At 35.9% G+C, this 13011-nt stretch overlaps 1 protein-coding gene across 5 annotated transcripts; it reads left to right on the plus strand.

The window, feature by feature from the left end:
- The first annotated feature begins 534 nt into the window (after nt 1–534).
- On the plus strand, nt 535–8670 carry LOC128742184 (uncharacterized). 5 transcript variants are annotated; one of them, XM_053838447.1, is made up of 3 exons: nt 535–710; nt 770–1630; nt 1688–8670. In XM_053838447.1, the coding sequence occupies exons 2-3, from the start codon at nt 830–832 to the stop codon at nt 2243–2245; spliced, it is 1359 nt and encodes a 452-aa protein (XP_053694422.1). In that variant the 5' UTR covers nt 535–710; nt 770–829; the 3' UTR covers nt 2246–8670. The 5 variants fall into 5 exon arrangements, with proteins under 5 accessions (XP_053694422.1, XP_053694423.1, XP_053694420.1 ...); XM_053838448.1 differs by having other exon boundaries at nt 775–1630; XM_053838445.1 differs by having other exon boundaries at nt 535–706.
- The last annotated feature ends 4341 nt before the right edge of the window (nt 8671–13011 follow it).

Genomic DNA, 13011 nt, shown 5'->3' on the forward strand with positions numbered 1-13011 from the left:
GGCTAGGCGGTGCTTGCTAGTTAGAGTCAGTAGGATTGTTGCACTGGCCCCGTAATTTTCCTGTACTCTAACAGCCGGCTGCGAAGTCTGTCGATAAAGAAGGGTAATGTCTAAAGACGGTATAAACCCATGGCTTTTTTTGCTGTGATCACAGATGACAGATATTTTTGAAAATCACAGATTTTCACAGATATGCTACATGCTGAAGAAGAGAATTTTATCACTGGAAGTGAAATGGCACAAAAAATCGGGAGGTAAAGTTACAAAACCGAAATTACTGCACATCAAAATCAAAATTTACGAAGCGTATGGATGATATTGAATGAACCATATTGTTCAAAAACATTGAAATGCTAGTTTTTCTTCATGGGAGCATAACTATGTAACACAGATTTAGTAACAGATTTTTTTCGATAGTTTTACAGATTTTCACAGATTTTTAAACCAGAAACACAGATTTCAAAATGGCAACTCTGATCGCAAGCCCCTGGGTTCACAGCCTAAAAAGATGTTATCCGCTTCTTTACCCTTCAGTTTCATACGAACGCCTGAGAAAATATGGTATCTCTATTGATACCGATGATTTGTTTTTGTATAGTTTATTAGCTTGGTTTGCTAAATTGAATATTTTTATCAAACACTGATTCGTTCAGTGGGCCAATTTGCTGTCGTTTTTCCATCAAAACAAAAGGGAGGAGTTTACATCGTAAGTACGATCATGAAATTTGAATTAAAAAGCTATATAGCCTATAACAGTACTTTTAAAAAGGACAGGATATTAAAACAAAGAAAATATAGTTTGAATTGTGAGAACTGATCGGCTGACATAATGAGTTCTTACAAGTTACACGTCAACAACCTACCCAGCGAAATTCTGCAACATATTTTCTCTTTTCGGCCGCAGCTGGAAAATCGAAAACTGCTATCATTAGTATGTCGACGGTGGAATGATCTTGTTTTTGACTTTAGCTATTTGGGTCGCATTAAACTAAACTGCATACTTGATATGGAGAGCGTGAAGAAACAACAAAAAATTTTTCGACGCTATCGTAACATTCGCCTGCGGTGTATTCTAAATTGCAATTTGGATGAAGCGGAAACCGAAAAAATAGTGGCTTTATTTGAGAAACCTAGCTCGTCCCTGGAAGAATTTGAATATAATGAAGCGTCACATGTCTCTTTGGTACTAAGACTTCTTTCCATATGCCCGTACGTTAAGAAGCTTCACCTTAACTCTGTCCGGAACATATCGAATGATAATCTACCGGTCCTACAAAATTTGGAGGAATTAGTAATCCCAACCATGTCAAGGTGTGACATTATTCACATAGCGCCGAATCTACGTAAGCTTGAAACCAGGGGTGAACTATATGATCTACCGCTGGCAATTCAGAAATTACCGCTGGAGCAACTGAAAGTGAATTGTACCTTCGTCCGTGACCTTGACCCTGATTTATTCCAAAAATGTTCAAAGGTAACCAAGCTTAAAGCTATTGCACTGTTTGGAGAGTGTATCAGTCCAAAAAGCTTTGAACATATGTGTAGAATCTGTCCATTGTTGACCAAATTACGGATTTCTATACCATCAAAGACTAAATTACAATGTTTGACTAGTCTGTCGCATCTTAAGGTAAGTCATTTTAAACCTGTATTTTGAATTATTGGTTACAATTCCTTATGATTACAGCACATTTCTTTACTCGCAGTTAACTATAAATTGCTTGCAAACAGCGACGTTTGTTTGCCCTCCGTTGAAATAGTCGAATTAACTGTAGCTTCGGATTGGCGTTTCAGCCAATCTATTCATCAAACCTTCCGTAATGTTCATTATTTAAAAATATTCCTAGCAATGACGGAATCAGAAAAGGAATTCATGGATGAAATTGGAGAAACTAGCGATAGTTTTCCACATCTCAAAACATTCGAGCTATACTATTTATCACGGAGAGAAAATTACTCGTTTGCAGTTAAACTGTTTGAAGGGTTATCCGATTTACGTGAACTTATCATGAATAATATTCGACTACAAGGCAGCTACTTTCCGCCCATGAATATACAACAGCTGACGTTGAAAGAATGTGAATTAGTAGTGACTGACGAGATGGTAAATAATCTACCAAATTTGCAATTTTTGAATCTACACAGCAAATTACGGTTAATAAATGCCGAAAAGCTGCCGTCAAGTTGTACGGTTAGGCGATATCCCCGGAAAAATAACGATTTATTCGATAGATTTCGCATTTAATTAAACAAAAAATAATTTAGTTTAGAGGAATAAATAATATTTCGTTCGTGTTTACCCAGTTGTGTTTTTATTGTAGAGGAACTGTGGGTAAGACGAACAGGTTAAGAACATCTAATATAATACAGAGAACTTATAATTTTTAAAACCTAAATGCAGTTTACTTCAGTTCAATTGTCATTGGGTGATTGTTTTCAAAAGCAGCTAGTGGAATATTTAACAAAAAATGTTTTTTAAAGTGTATTTAGGGTATTGCAAATGGTCCGAAAAAGTGAACTTTTTTAGTGCTGCGGGTGAAACGGACAATGTGTGGGGTATTGGATGGACAGGTATTGTAAATCGCCCCGACTGAGAGCATATTATTCGCCTTTATTCTACATACCGATCGGAGCCGGATCCGATCAGAAATTGCGCTTCGATCGGAATACAACGTATGTTATAACACACGTCGTTCGGGACGTTTCTGATCGAAACGGGCCCGATGGGGAGGTAGAATCGAGACGATTATTTTTGACCCTTAGGAAATTAAATAAGTAAAATATGGTGGTGCAGCGTGCAAAAAGTGAAGGGGAGCAATCCTCCCCCTCCCACCAGGGCCAGCCGATCGAAAATTGTTTGGCAGCGGCAATATGAACAAGCATTCCAAAGGCTATTTCATGCCTAGCCGCTAATAATTTGTTTAAAATCCACGTTAACGTTGTTGGTTAAACTTTTATTTATACACACGAGATATTATTAAGAAGCAAAATCAACAATTTTATTATAATAGGGTGATTGATCGTGGTTCGGCCTATTCTCATTGCTTCACATAGCACCCATGGACTAATGCACGTATATCTACAAAATCACAATGTTTTTCGAAAAAAAATTAGAATGTTTGGGAAGAATAACTAAAGACGATTCTATTTCTTGATTTAGAAGATACTTTAGAAGACCAGTTGATTTAGAATTTGATTTTTAATGACAGTCAAATTATGATCCTGGTTCGGCCTATTTTGATCGTGGTTCGGCCCATCGATGATCTTGGTTCGGCCTATTGCGATATAAAGTTTCCAAAACAAATGTTATTATATATTAATTAATCAGAAATGGTAAAAGCCTATTTTTGGTGCCTAATATAGTATCTTACTTCAATTTATCTACCTAGCAGTGTTAAATAAGCTTGTACATGGTCAATATTCTAACTATTTCGGGTTATATAAATTTAGACAATTTTTTACTTTCTTCGGAAGCATTACAAATAGTACAGATGTATTTTTGTTGCTAAATATAGTATCTTTTTTCACTTTATCTACCTAGCAGTGTTAAATAAGCTTGTACATAGACAATAATGTGGTTATTTCATATAAGATTAATTTAGATATAGTTTTTAACTTTCTCCTCCCAGTTGACCTCAAGGTACAACGCTCATCTAACAATCCAGGCGTTGTATGTCGTAATTTCGACTGGAAGAGGCTGTAAAACTCAATAGATCGAAGCACTAGCCTCGCAATTGTCCTGTATTCTAACAGATAGGGTAAGAACCCCACAATTCGCCCCCACCCCAGAATTCGCCCTCCCATTGGTATTCCCGTGATTTAACTCAATATATATTTGAATTATAAGTTGTTAGTTTAATTTATATTCAATTTAACTCAGTTTTCAGTTATTTGAATAGAATTCGTTGTGTTGTTTTATGTATTTTAATGATTTAATGTGGTTTGAAAAATAGGTATTGTATTTAAGACGCGATTTTTCCATTCTCAAGAACGAGCACGAAAAATAAAATTGAGGAAAAGTAATGGAAAATCGTATCTCTCTGCACTTTTTTCGCATCAATTTGGTAATATCTGTTTCAAATTTCATAATTGTGCTTTTGTTTTAATATTTTATCGCAATTCTGTTGAAAATAGAACATAAATGCACTGGGCGAAAACTGGGTATTGTAAATCATATGAGTTCCAAAATTCGCCCGGGTCGAATCTGTATATACTTAACCGAACTTACTGCGTGAACCAGTTTTCGCCCTCATCTATCAAATACATGCAAATATGCCACACATAAGCAAAAGCAAGTCACAATCGATTAGTTTGTTCGCTGATTTATGTTTATCAAAATGGTGAGTAAAAGTATCAAATAAATAATATTTTGATGCAGAAAGCACATCATATCTTCATTTGAATTCATCTAACAAAAGAATTACCTGCTAAACATGGGCTAAGGGGCTTCTACCAAACGAAATGTTGAATTAGCAATAATCGACATCGAAATTGATAATAAGATTAAAACTGCACGAATTAGTAAGACGCGCATAATATTCTCAAAAATCACAATTTTTCTTGTCATGAGAATAAATCTGACTATTGGAAAATCACACGAAAAATCCGTTTACTATTTTATAGCATCTAAGCGCAATAAAATTGTTGTCATGGATAAAACTTTGAAAAGTATTTAATGTGCAATGCAGACAACAAAGAAATAATCGCGGTGATAAAATAGAATATTTCGATAATATCATGAAAACTCTAATATCTTAGCATTACAAACCCGGTCTAACAAAAGAAGAATTCCAAGTTATGTCAAAAAATATCCTAGTTGAGTAGGTAAGATGGGTATGCTTTGCAGTTACCAGAAATATTTAATAAGGTAAACCAGCATACCCATTTACAGACAGTGATTTACTAAACAATTTTTTTTCTTCATCTTTTTATTGACTATATAGCAGTTAAGCTTAGTTATTTCTTGGGGAAGAGGTTAGGTTGTGGACTCGAGTCTCACCTTCGATTAGTTAATATATATAGCCGAATATCAAGATTTTCCAGTTCATCTAATTTTTTATTGTTCACAGTAAACATTTACTCTTTCCCAAAAAATTACTAAACAATGATATAAGTAATCATTAAGGTTATTTAAACTATTAAAATAAACATTGTACCATTCTGTAGGCACTGAATTGTATTTATTCGCCCACAAATCAATAGTGAAAATGAATTCAACAAAGGACCAGAAAAAGCACCAACAGGACCATTCATTTTAAATATCTTTGACGAGTGTCAAAAGCCTTATTTTACTGCAATAAAAATAAACATTTAGTAAAAACCCACCTTCTCTGTGTTTTTTAGTTTTACTGAATCAGGTATCAGGAGGTGATCATGATCAGTTTATTTAAATTTAGATTTACATTTAACGAATTCCTGATACAAATTGATTGCCATATTAATCACTGAATAGACATAATCTTAACGTTAAATAATAGTAACAACAATTCTAATAAAATAATTGAGGTTATTTGGGAAATTTGCAACAAATAACAAGTGGGCGAAATTTGGGTCACATGGGGGACGAATTTTGGATCGCTATGGGCGAAATGTGGTACTAGAGGTTCCTGCTCAAAATTGGGTCTTTGGCTATCAAATTTCAATTTTCGCGATTCCGAATAGCCAAAATAGATAGAATATTAATATATAGTCATACTTGTCTGAGTTCAGGGCTGATTTTATAATAATATGGCGATTTATTCATTTTACAGCATAAAAACCTGATAAAAGGGGCGAATTCTGGGGTCGTTACCCTACCTTTGAAAAAAGACAGAATTTACATTTAATTTCAGAATATTGTCCAATACATCACTGAAAATAGCTACTTTTAAAATCACAACTATGTTAACAAATAACCGGTTATACACCGACGTTAGTCGTTGGTTTTTACCTAATTCCTAATTCCTATCGTTAAAAGAATAGAAATTGGCGGACCGACATACCCTAAAAAACATTCAAGAGGTAAAGCATACTTTTATTAAAAATTATTTACGAGCGTCTTAGAAGAACTCACGAAATATCGCGAACTAATTGGAAACGAATTCCTTTTAGTTCTACTATAATTTCTGCAGAAATTTGCCACGCTGATGAAGGTTGCAAGTCGTAACCGAAAAACGCGTATAAGTGACGTAAGTCAAATTGGTAGAACTGAAAGGAATTTATTTCCAATTAATTCGTAAGGTACTACTTTTATTGATTTTTCGTTATAGTTCCCACAATCATGAAATTTTTGTGGAACCTTTTTTTCCAGATAGTATTTTTCTGGATTGGTGAATTTTTAAATATTGTTTCATGCACAAGCCCTGAAACCGCGTATAAGGTTGCATAAAATTCTGAAACATTACAACCCAGTTTGTACGCTTCTTTGGTAAAAAATACCCTCATATTTATTGTTAAAAGAAAAACTCAATTTTAGGAAGATAATAATTTTGTTTCTGAAATGCATGAAATAATAAAATATGGAATAAAACACAACATTTAGATTTAACACAAGTGGTACGTGCAGCCAGAAATTGGTTAAAACGTGGGCGAAGCGCGGCGCCACTAGCGGTGATTTAGTGAAGCTGATAGGCCGAACCACGATCATTTGTAGGCCGAACTAAGATCAAAAAATTAATGTCGTATTTTCTCAATAAGTCGTAATCTCGCTTTTTGTTTGGAATATAACGTTCCAATAATGGAAGAATATAGATGAATCTATGTTTTAAAATTGTTTTCAACCTATACTTCACAGACTAAAACACTTTCTAGATGTTTAAAAAGACAGCTGTGATGGCGACATTGGAAGCCGCTTTTACATTTGTTATAAATGTAATTATTTGAGCTATCTACATTAATGTTTATGGCAAATAAATGAAGGCAATGCATAGGAAAACATTATAAGCTGTTTATAAAATTATGTTACCTTTAAATCTGTAAATATTCAATGAATTATCGATGATTAAGCTGAAGGGCCGAACCAGGATCAGTTTTTGCATAGGCCGAACCACGATCAATATCTCTACTTAACTGACCCGACAAACTTCGTAGTATTGCCACAAATTAAACCGTTTTGTACATAAATCGTAAATCTCGCTCGAATGACTTTCGTCACAATCTCATGTTTTGCAAGTTGCTAGGGAGTTCATGGGTGTTTTAATCAGAGATGCCATTCGCTATGTAAGCACAAATCGATCTCTTGTACTCTCATGGAACTGCCATATGGAAAGTTTGTGAAGATTTGGTGCAAAGTTTTGTCTATCCTTTTTACTCTTTAACAAACCTGTGCACAGACTTCACAAATAGAACAAACTTGGGAAGGTGGCAGCACCGTTTCGCGCACATAGCGAATACAGTAGAGATTTCTATAACGCGGATTTGTAGAACGCGGATTTCTATAGCGCGGGTACCATGATATTTCTATAACGCGGTTTTCCGCGTATAACAAATACACGTAGCATATGGATATTGAGTTAATTGGGGCTAAACTCGAATTTTGAGCGTTTTTGAACAGATATGACCATGGTGTCTTTTAAGAAGTTGTAGGGCATATAACAGTTGACTCTCTAAGTGATATACGGAAACCACAAAGTTACGGGTTGGCCTGCTGGAGATTCCGGAATATCCGTTGAAATTATCTTATTGGTAAAGTTGGTTAAAATTGGTAAAATATTTTTGAAGTAACTAAAGTCGGGTAATTGATACGAATTAAAAACAAAGTAATAAATAAGCGACCTTAGAAAGCCATAAGGTGGTCCTCCGAAAAATTCAGAACATATCGTGAATATTTCGAGTGTAATTTGACTACACTAGAAGTATATTTCGACTATTTGTGACTCAATTTGGCCATTGGATGGTTTACCGGGAAAAAATTCAAAGCTTACCTGAAATTGGTCACTGGAAATGCAAATTTTTTTAATTTGTAACAGATCAAAATGAAATGGAATATCAGCAATCCTCAACTAAATAGGCCGCTCACGACACGACTCGACATAGCTGCCAAAACGTTCACTGGAAAATTAGGATTTGCCGTCAAAGTGAACAATAAGTGAAAATTCATGTTGAAGTCCGGGCTACAATTTGAAAAAGGTTTGTTATAAAATGTTCGCTGACAAATAAACGAGGTTATTTCGTCAGTTTGTTGAAATTTCTAATTTTGCTAGTGTAATTTGATAGATGTGGTATAGTAAACTGAACTTCCGGTAACATTTACTATACTTACAAATCTAATAGCAAATATATCAACTTTTGTATAAACTCTTCACCAAGTATTGTGCATTTCTGGGAAAATTTTAACAGAAATCTAACCATCGTAGTTAGCCATGGCCATTCCGAAATCCGCGTTGACGGTATCTAATATTTTTATGGATTTTGCCTGAGAAAAAGTGAGAGAGAAGTGTTATTGCTTTTGTTTTCACCTTTTCCTGGACAATTCAGAATGGGGCTTCTTGTAAGAGCGAACAGGCTACGAAAACTTTGTTGCTTTCGTCAACGCGATGAATTTATATTCCCATTTCATATTGTTCAATTCGAGGTTGGATAAACATAATTCCGAACTCAAAGAACAATTTCGCTCGTTGACCACTTTTACGGATGTTCCGTATTTGTCGGAGAATCGCATGTTGGCTTTCCCGCATAATCAAAAACTATTAATGAAACGGTGGCTATTATAAATGTATTATATGACCAATAGTTACTGTTCTTGATAAAGTTTTATATCATTTACTACCATTAATGTTCATATAGGTTTAACCATTGGGGTACGATAGTGTATTACAGTTAGTACTAAATAAATAGTAGGAACGAAATTCTGACCATTGAGTGATAAGTTGGGTTAAATTATTTTTCTGTGTACGTGAAAATGGGTTACATTATTTTACTGTGTACCTGCAAAACGAACGAAATGTCATAATTGCTTCGCGGTTTTTTATGAGGATGGTGGAGGACTAAAGCGTGTACACTGTAAGGAGGTAAGTATTTTCGCAGTTTTTGGAAGAGGAAACCATTTTTGCAGCTTGGCATTCAGCAGAAGCTTAAACCTATTCATACATAATAAAATTTCTTCACGTTTCGTTTGTTTCCTTTTCTCTTTAGCATGTGTTAAATAAGCTGTTGCATGTGTTATAAGCTGTATATACTATGTCCCGGTATGTCTTGTGCGTACGAAAACTATCGAAATGGGACGTTGTATCCTTGCTCTCATTCAAACTCTGCAACGAAACGGATGATCCCTATGAGAACAAGTAGCAGACAATGTGATGCTATCGGAAGGACCGGTGCAAATTAGTACCTGAATCTTTCAGGGGCACGAACTCTTCAATGTGCAGTTGGAATTAACCGGCAATTGCTTTAATAGGTGTAGAACAAATCAAAAATATACATACTATTTATGGAATCATTAATAAATAAACAAAATTGTATTTCTAAACAATATTTTATATCATAAAATAAGATAAGACGACGATTCCCGGTACAATCAATTAACCATACTAGAACCATTAATGCTATGTTACAGGCACCATTAGAGACCATATAATCATCATTGTCCCTATCATTCAATGTTAATCGTTTGTTTTCAAAATACCATAATAATACTATATATGCAACAGTTTTAGTACAATTTCTTTGACTGTATGTCCACCATACCAAGTATGGTATCGCGAAAAATTTGTTCGCGAAAATCAGCATTTTTGTATGGTAACCAAACCTAACGACTAGTTCATACAATGGTTATTTCTAAGTTTACCATTTACCACATAGTCAAAACCATTGCTGGGTATAGTCCGCATATGGTTATCTAATTATTCACCAAATGGTTAGAAAACTATACGGAAAATCGTTGGCGTATGGTATTTGAGTATGCGGGTTGGAATAGCACGTATTGTTTACTTTACTTATATTACGCCAAATAATAAGCCATAGGAACTTTAAAAAGAATTTTGAAGCTATGAGAAGACTTCACAGAAATGAAAATTTATCGGATGTTCCGGAAGCTCTGGAAGACCAAGAGGCGATTTTTTCTGTCTCACCAAGCATCTGTAAGATGGAAAAATATATACTTGACATCTTTCCCAAAGGAACCATGGTCGTGTTGATTCGAAATTTTGTAAAATTCAGGTATAGCCCCAATTAACTCAATTTCCATATGCTACGTGTACTTGTATAACGCGCTTCTTATAACGCGGTCCCAATTACCCGCGTTATACAAATATCGACTGTATTATCTAAAAAAATTGACCAACTGCTCGAAAACCGAAAAAATCGTGCAGTTTTCCCCAACCAGGCGTATGAAAATTGAAACTAAAGGGTAAAGTAGAGTGACTATATACAGAGTGGCGACAAGTCATCCCAAATGTATGCAATGCGGTTTTTCCAATGTTTTTCTTTCTCTTTCCTGCACACGCGTTGGATAGGTCGTCTGCTCGATTGGAATGACACTGACAGATAATTATCATTCCAATTTTGACATTGTCGCCACTCTGTATATAGTCACTCTAGGGTAAAGATGCGGCTAACACAAGGGGTCGGTCACTCGGCACAGCCGTTTTTATGTTAGGCGACTTGAAACGAGGTGAACTTTGCCGATGCTGTACCGAAAGTGTTGAACTGCAAGATTTGTTAAATTCGTTATAATCTGATAGTTCTGATAGTTCTGGCAGCCGTGCGAGATGATTTTGACAACTGGCCGTGCTCCCATTTCATATAAAATTGAACCGGATGTGTGAAAAGCCCTATAAATGTTATTTTTATAAGGCTTTAGAGGTGTGCCGCTTGATAATTTGATATCTCTGAAGTGCCGCGGCATAATGTGCTGAGTGTCCGACCCCTTGGGCTAACATCTTTTTCCGCTTCCTACACGTCCGACACAAAAAGAAAAAAAGCAAAAAAGTAATTTTGTTCGAGCGCTTACCAATACCCATTCATCCGAGGCTGAAGTTAGAGCGGGCTACTCACAAATACATTTGGTCCGAGGCAAAGTTTGTTATAGGCTAGATGAGATGTTGGCTACACGAAAAATGTATGGGAATGACATTTGTGACAGTGGGGTGGGTGTCCCCAACCCGGTAACAAATGTGACAGATCCGAGGCCGAGCTCGCCGAGCTCCCATTCGCTACACTTAAAGTGACTACCCCATAAAAATCCCTAGAACGCTAGAACCTACTTTTCCCCTTATTTAGTAGGTTCGCGTAGGGTGAATCGCCCTATTTTGCTTCCTACGGATCGGCCGATTTTTGCAATATTTACCAGCCTATGCTTATGGGAGTTTTACAGGGGAGTATACCGATTCTCAGGTATACAAAATCGACCGATTAGAACCGACTAAGTTGGTTGTTTAGTAGGGTGATGAATTAGAGCTGACCTACGGAACCACACGAAATCGGCTGGTTAATCGGGAGATAAAATTTATCGATACAGACGAAATACGTGGATTGATTGGTGCATGCAATTGGGCTCCCTACTAATACCGACCAAATCGGGGGAGGAATTGGATGACGAAATAGGTAAATCAAACTAAATAGGCGAATGCATCGAGGCAGAAAGTTATGCAACCTACGGAACTAGACCACAGAGAACAGATTAACAGGCTCGAAGGAAGTAATCGATTTTTTGTGTGTAAAATCTGTCGGTAGCGCCCTCCAGAAATAGTTTGCCAAACGCATTAAAAAATATTCATGTACCTTTATCAATAGTTCTTTGTGCTGGAGTTACATAGCAGCGATGGCAGCGACATCAAGATTTAGTTTGCCACTTACTGCTCGAGGGGTGCTCTATTGAAGGATTACTCGTAGATTACATAAAAACCTTTTACACACTTTTTGTCAATTTTGTTAATTAGAACAGACTACCGTTCTCTGTGACTAGACGAAATAGGTAGATTAATAGATGTATTCAATTGGGCTCCATACTTGGCAGGACCAGTAGAATCAATATATACTATTATATTGATAATACTGCAGGACGAGCCAGAGGGAGCAGGACCGTGATGGAGGCAACGGAGACAAGGGCATGGCGTGTTGCTATCTCTTTCTCATGTAGGAGTGAAGAGAGGAATTCCCAGCAAATTCTTTGGTTCCTGTCAAAATTAACATTTTGGTACCTATGCGTGGGACAAAATTGGGATTTCCAACGAAAAGTTAATGAATGCTTAGTTTCCCGTTAAAATTATTGTCCGTTTCTTTGGTAACAAAACGCGCTGCTCACTTTTTTGATGGCTTGAAATCGTCGCAGAGAGAATTTGCTTGGCTGTATGTAAGTTATAACTATATATTATGCTTGTCTAGCACGTAAGCTATTGATTTACTTGACAAAATAAACGATATTTGCCCCCGCGACGATTTTGGCGACGGTTTCGCCCGCGACGGTTATAATTCATCGCGTACGAAAGGGTGGGAAATTGATAATAATACAGATATCAACTTTTAACTCTGAACAGTATCATATACCTACAGATATGTGCATTTAAGCAGAAAAGAGTCGTCGTTGATCCTGAAAATTTCAAAGTTTTTTTGTTATTTAAAAAAAAAAAAAAAAAAAAAAATAATTGGTTCATGAAAATATATTCTCTGTCTTCAGATTGGCTATATATAATAGAAGAAGCAGTGATTACATTTCTAACTGTCTAAGAGTCACTGTTTTGGGCCCAAAAGCTACTTTCAAAATTAGGTTTTCCGACCAAAAGTTAATGATTGCATTGCTCATTAAATGAGCAACGAAAAATTTCCTCCTTTATAAATACTGAAAAACCTAAAATTTGAATTTTAGGAAAATACCGGATATTGATTATACTTTATACGGTCGCAGTGGTCCAGGCTCCCATAAAAAAAATATTGCGGTTATTTACATAAATTTTCATTCTGTTGCGGCGGTAGTCCGCATCGTCGTCAATCACCGCAACGAGAACAAGGAAAGGTGGCCAAATATTTTTTGGTTTATATGTGCAATTGTTACTGATGCTTTAGCAACTAAAACTACCATAAAAAACTTCTTTTAGC

This window comes from Sabethes cyaneus, chromosome 3 (assembly GCF_943734655.1).
Source record: "Sabethes cyaneus chromosome 3, idSabCyanKW18_F2, whole genome shotgun sequence".
In the NCBI taxonomy this organism is placed as follows: Eukaryota; Metazoa; Arthropoda; class Insecta; order Diptera; family Culicidae; genus Sabethes; species Sabethes cyaneus.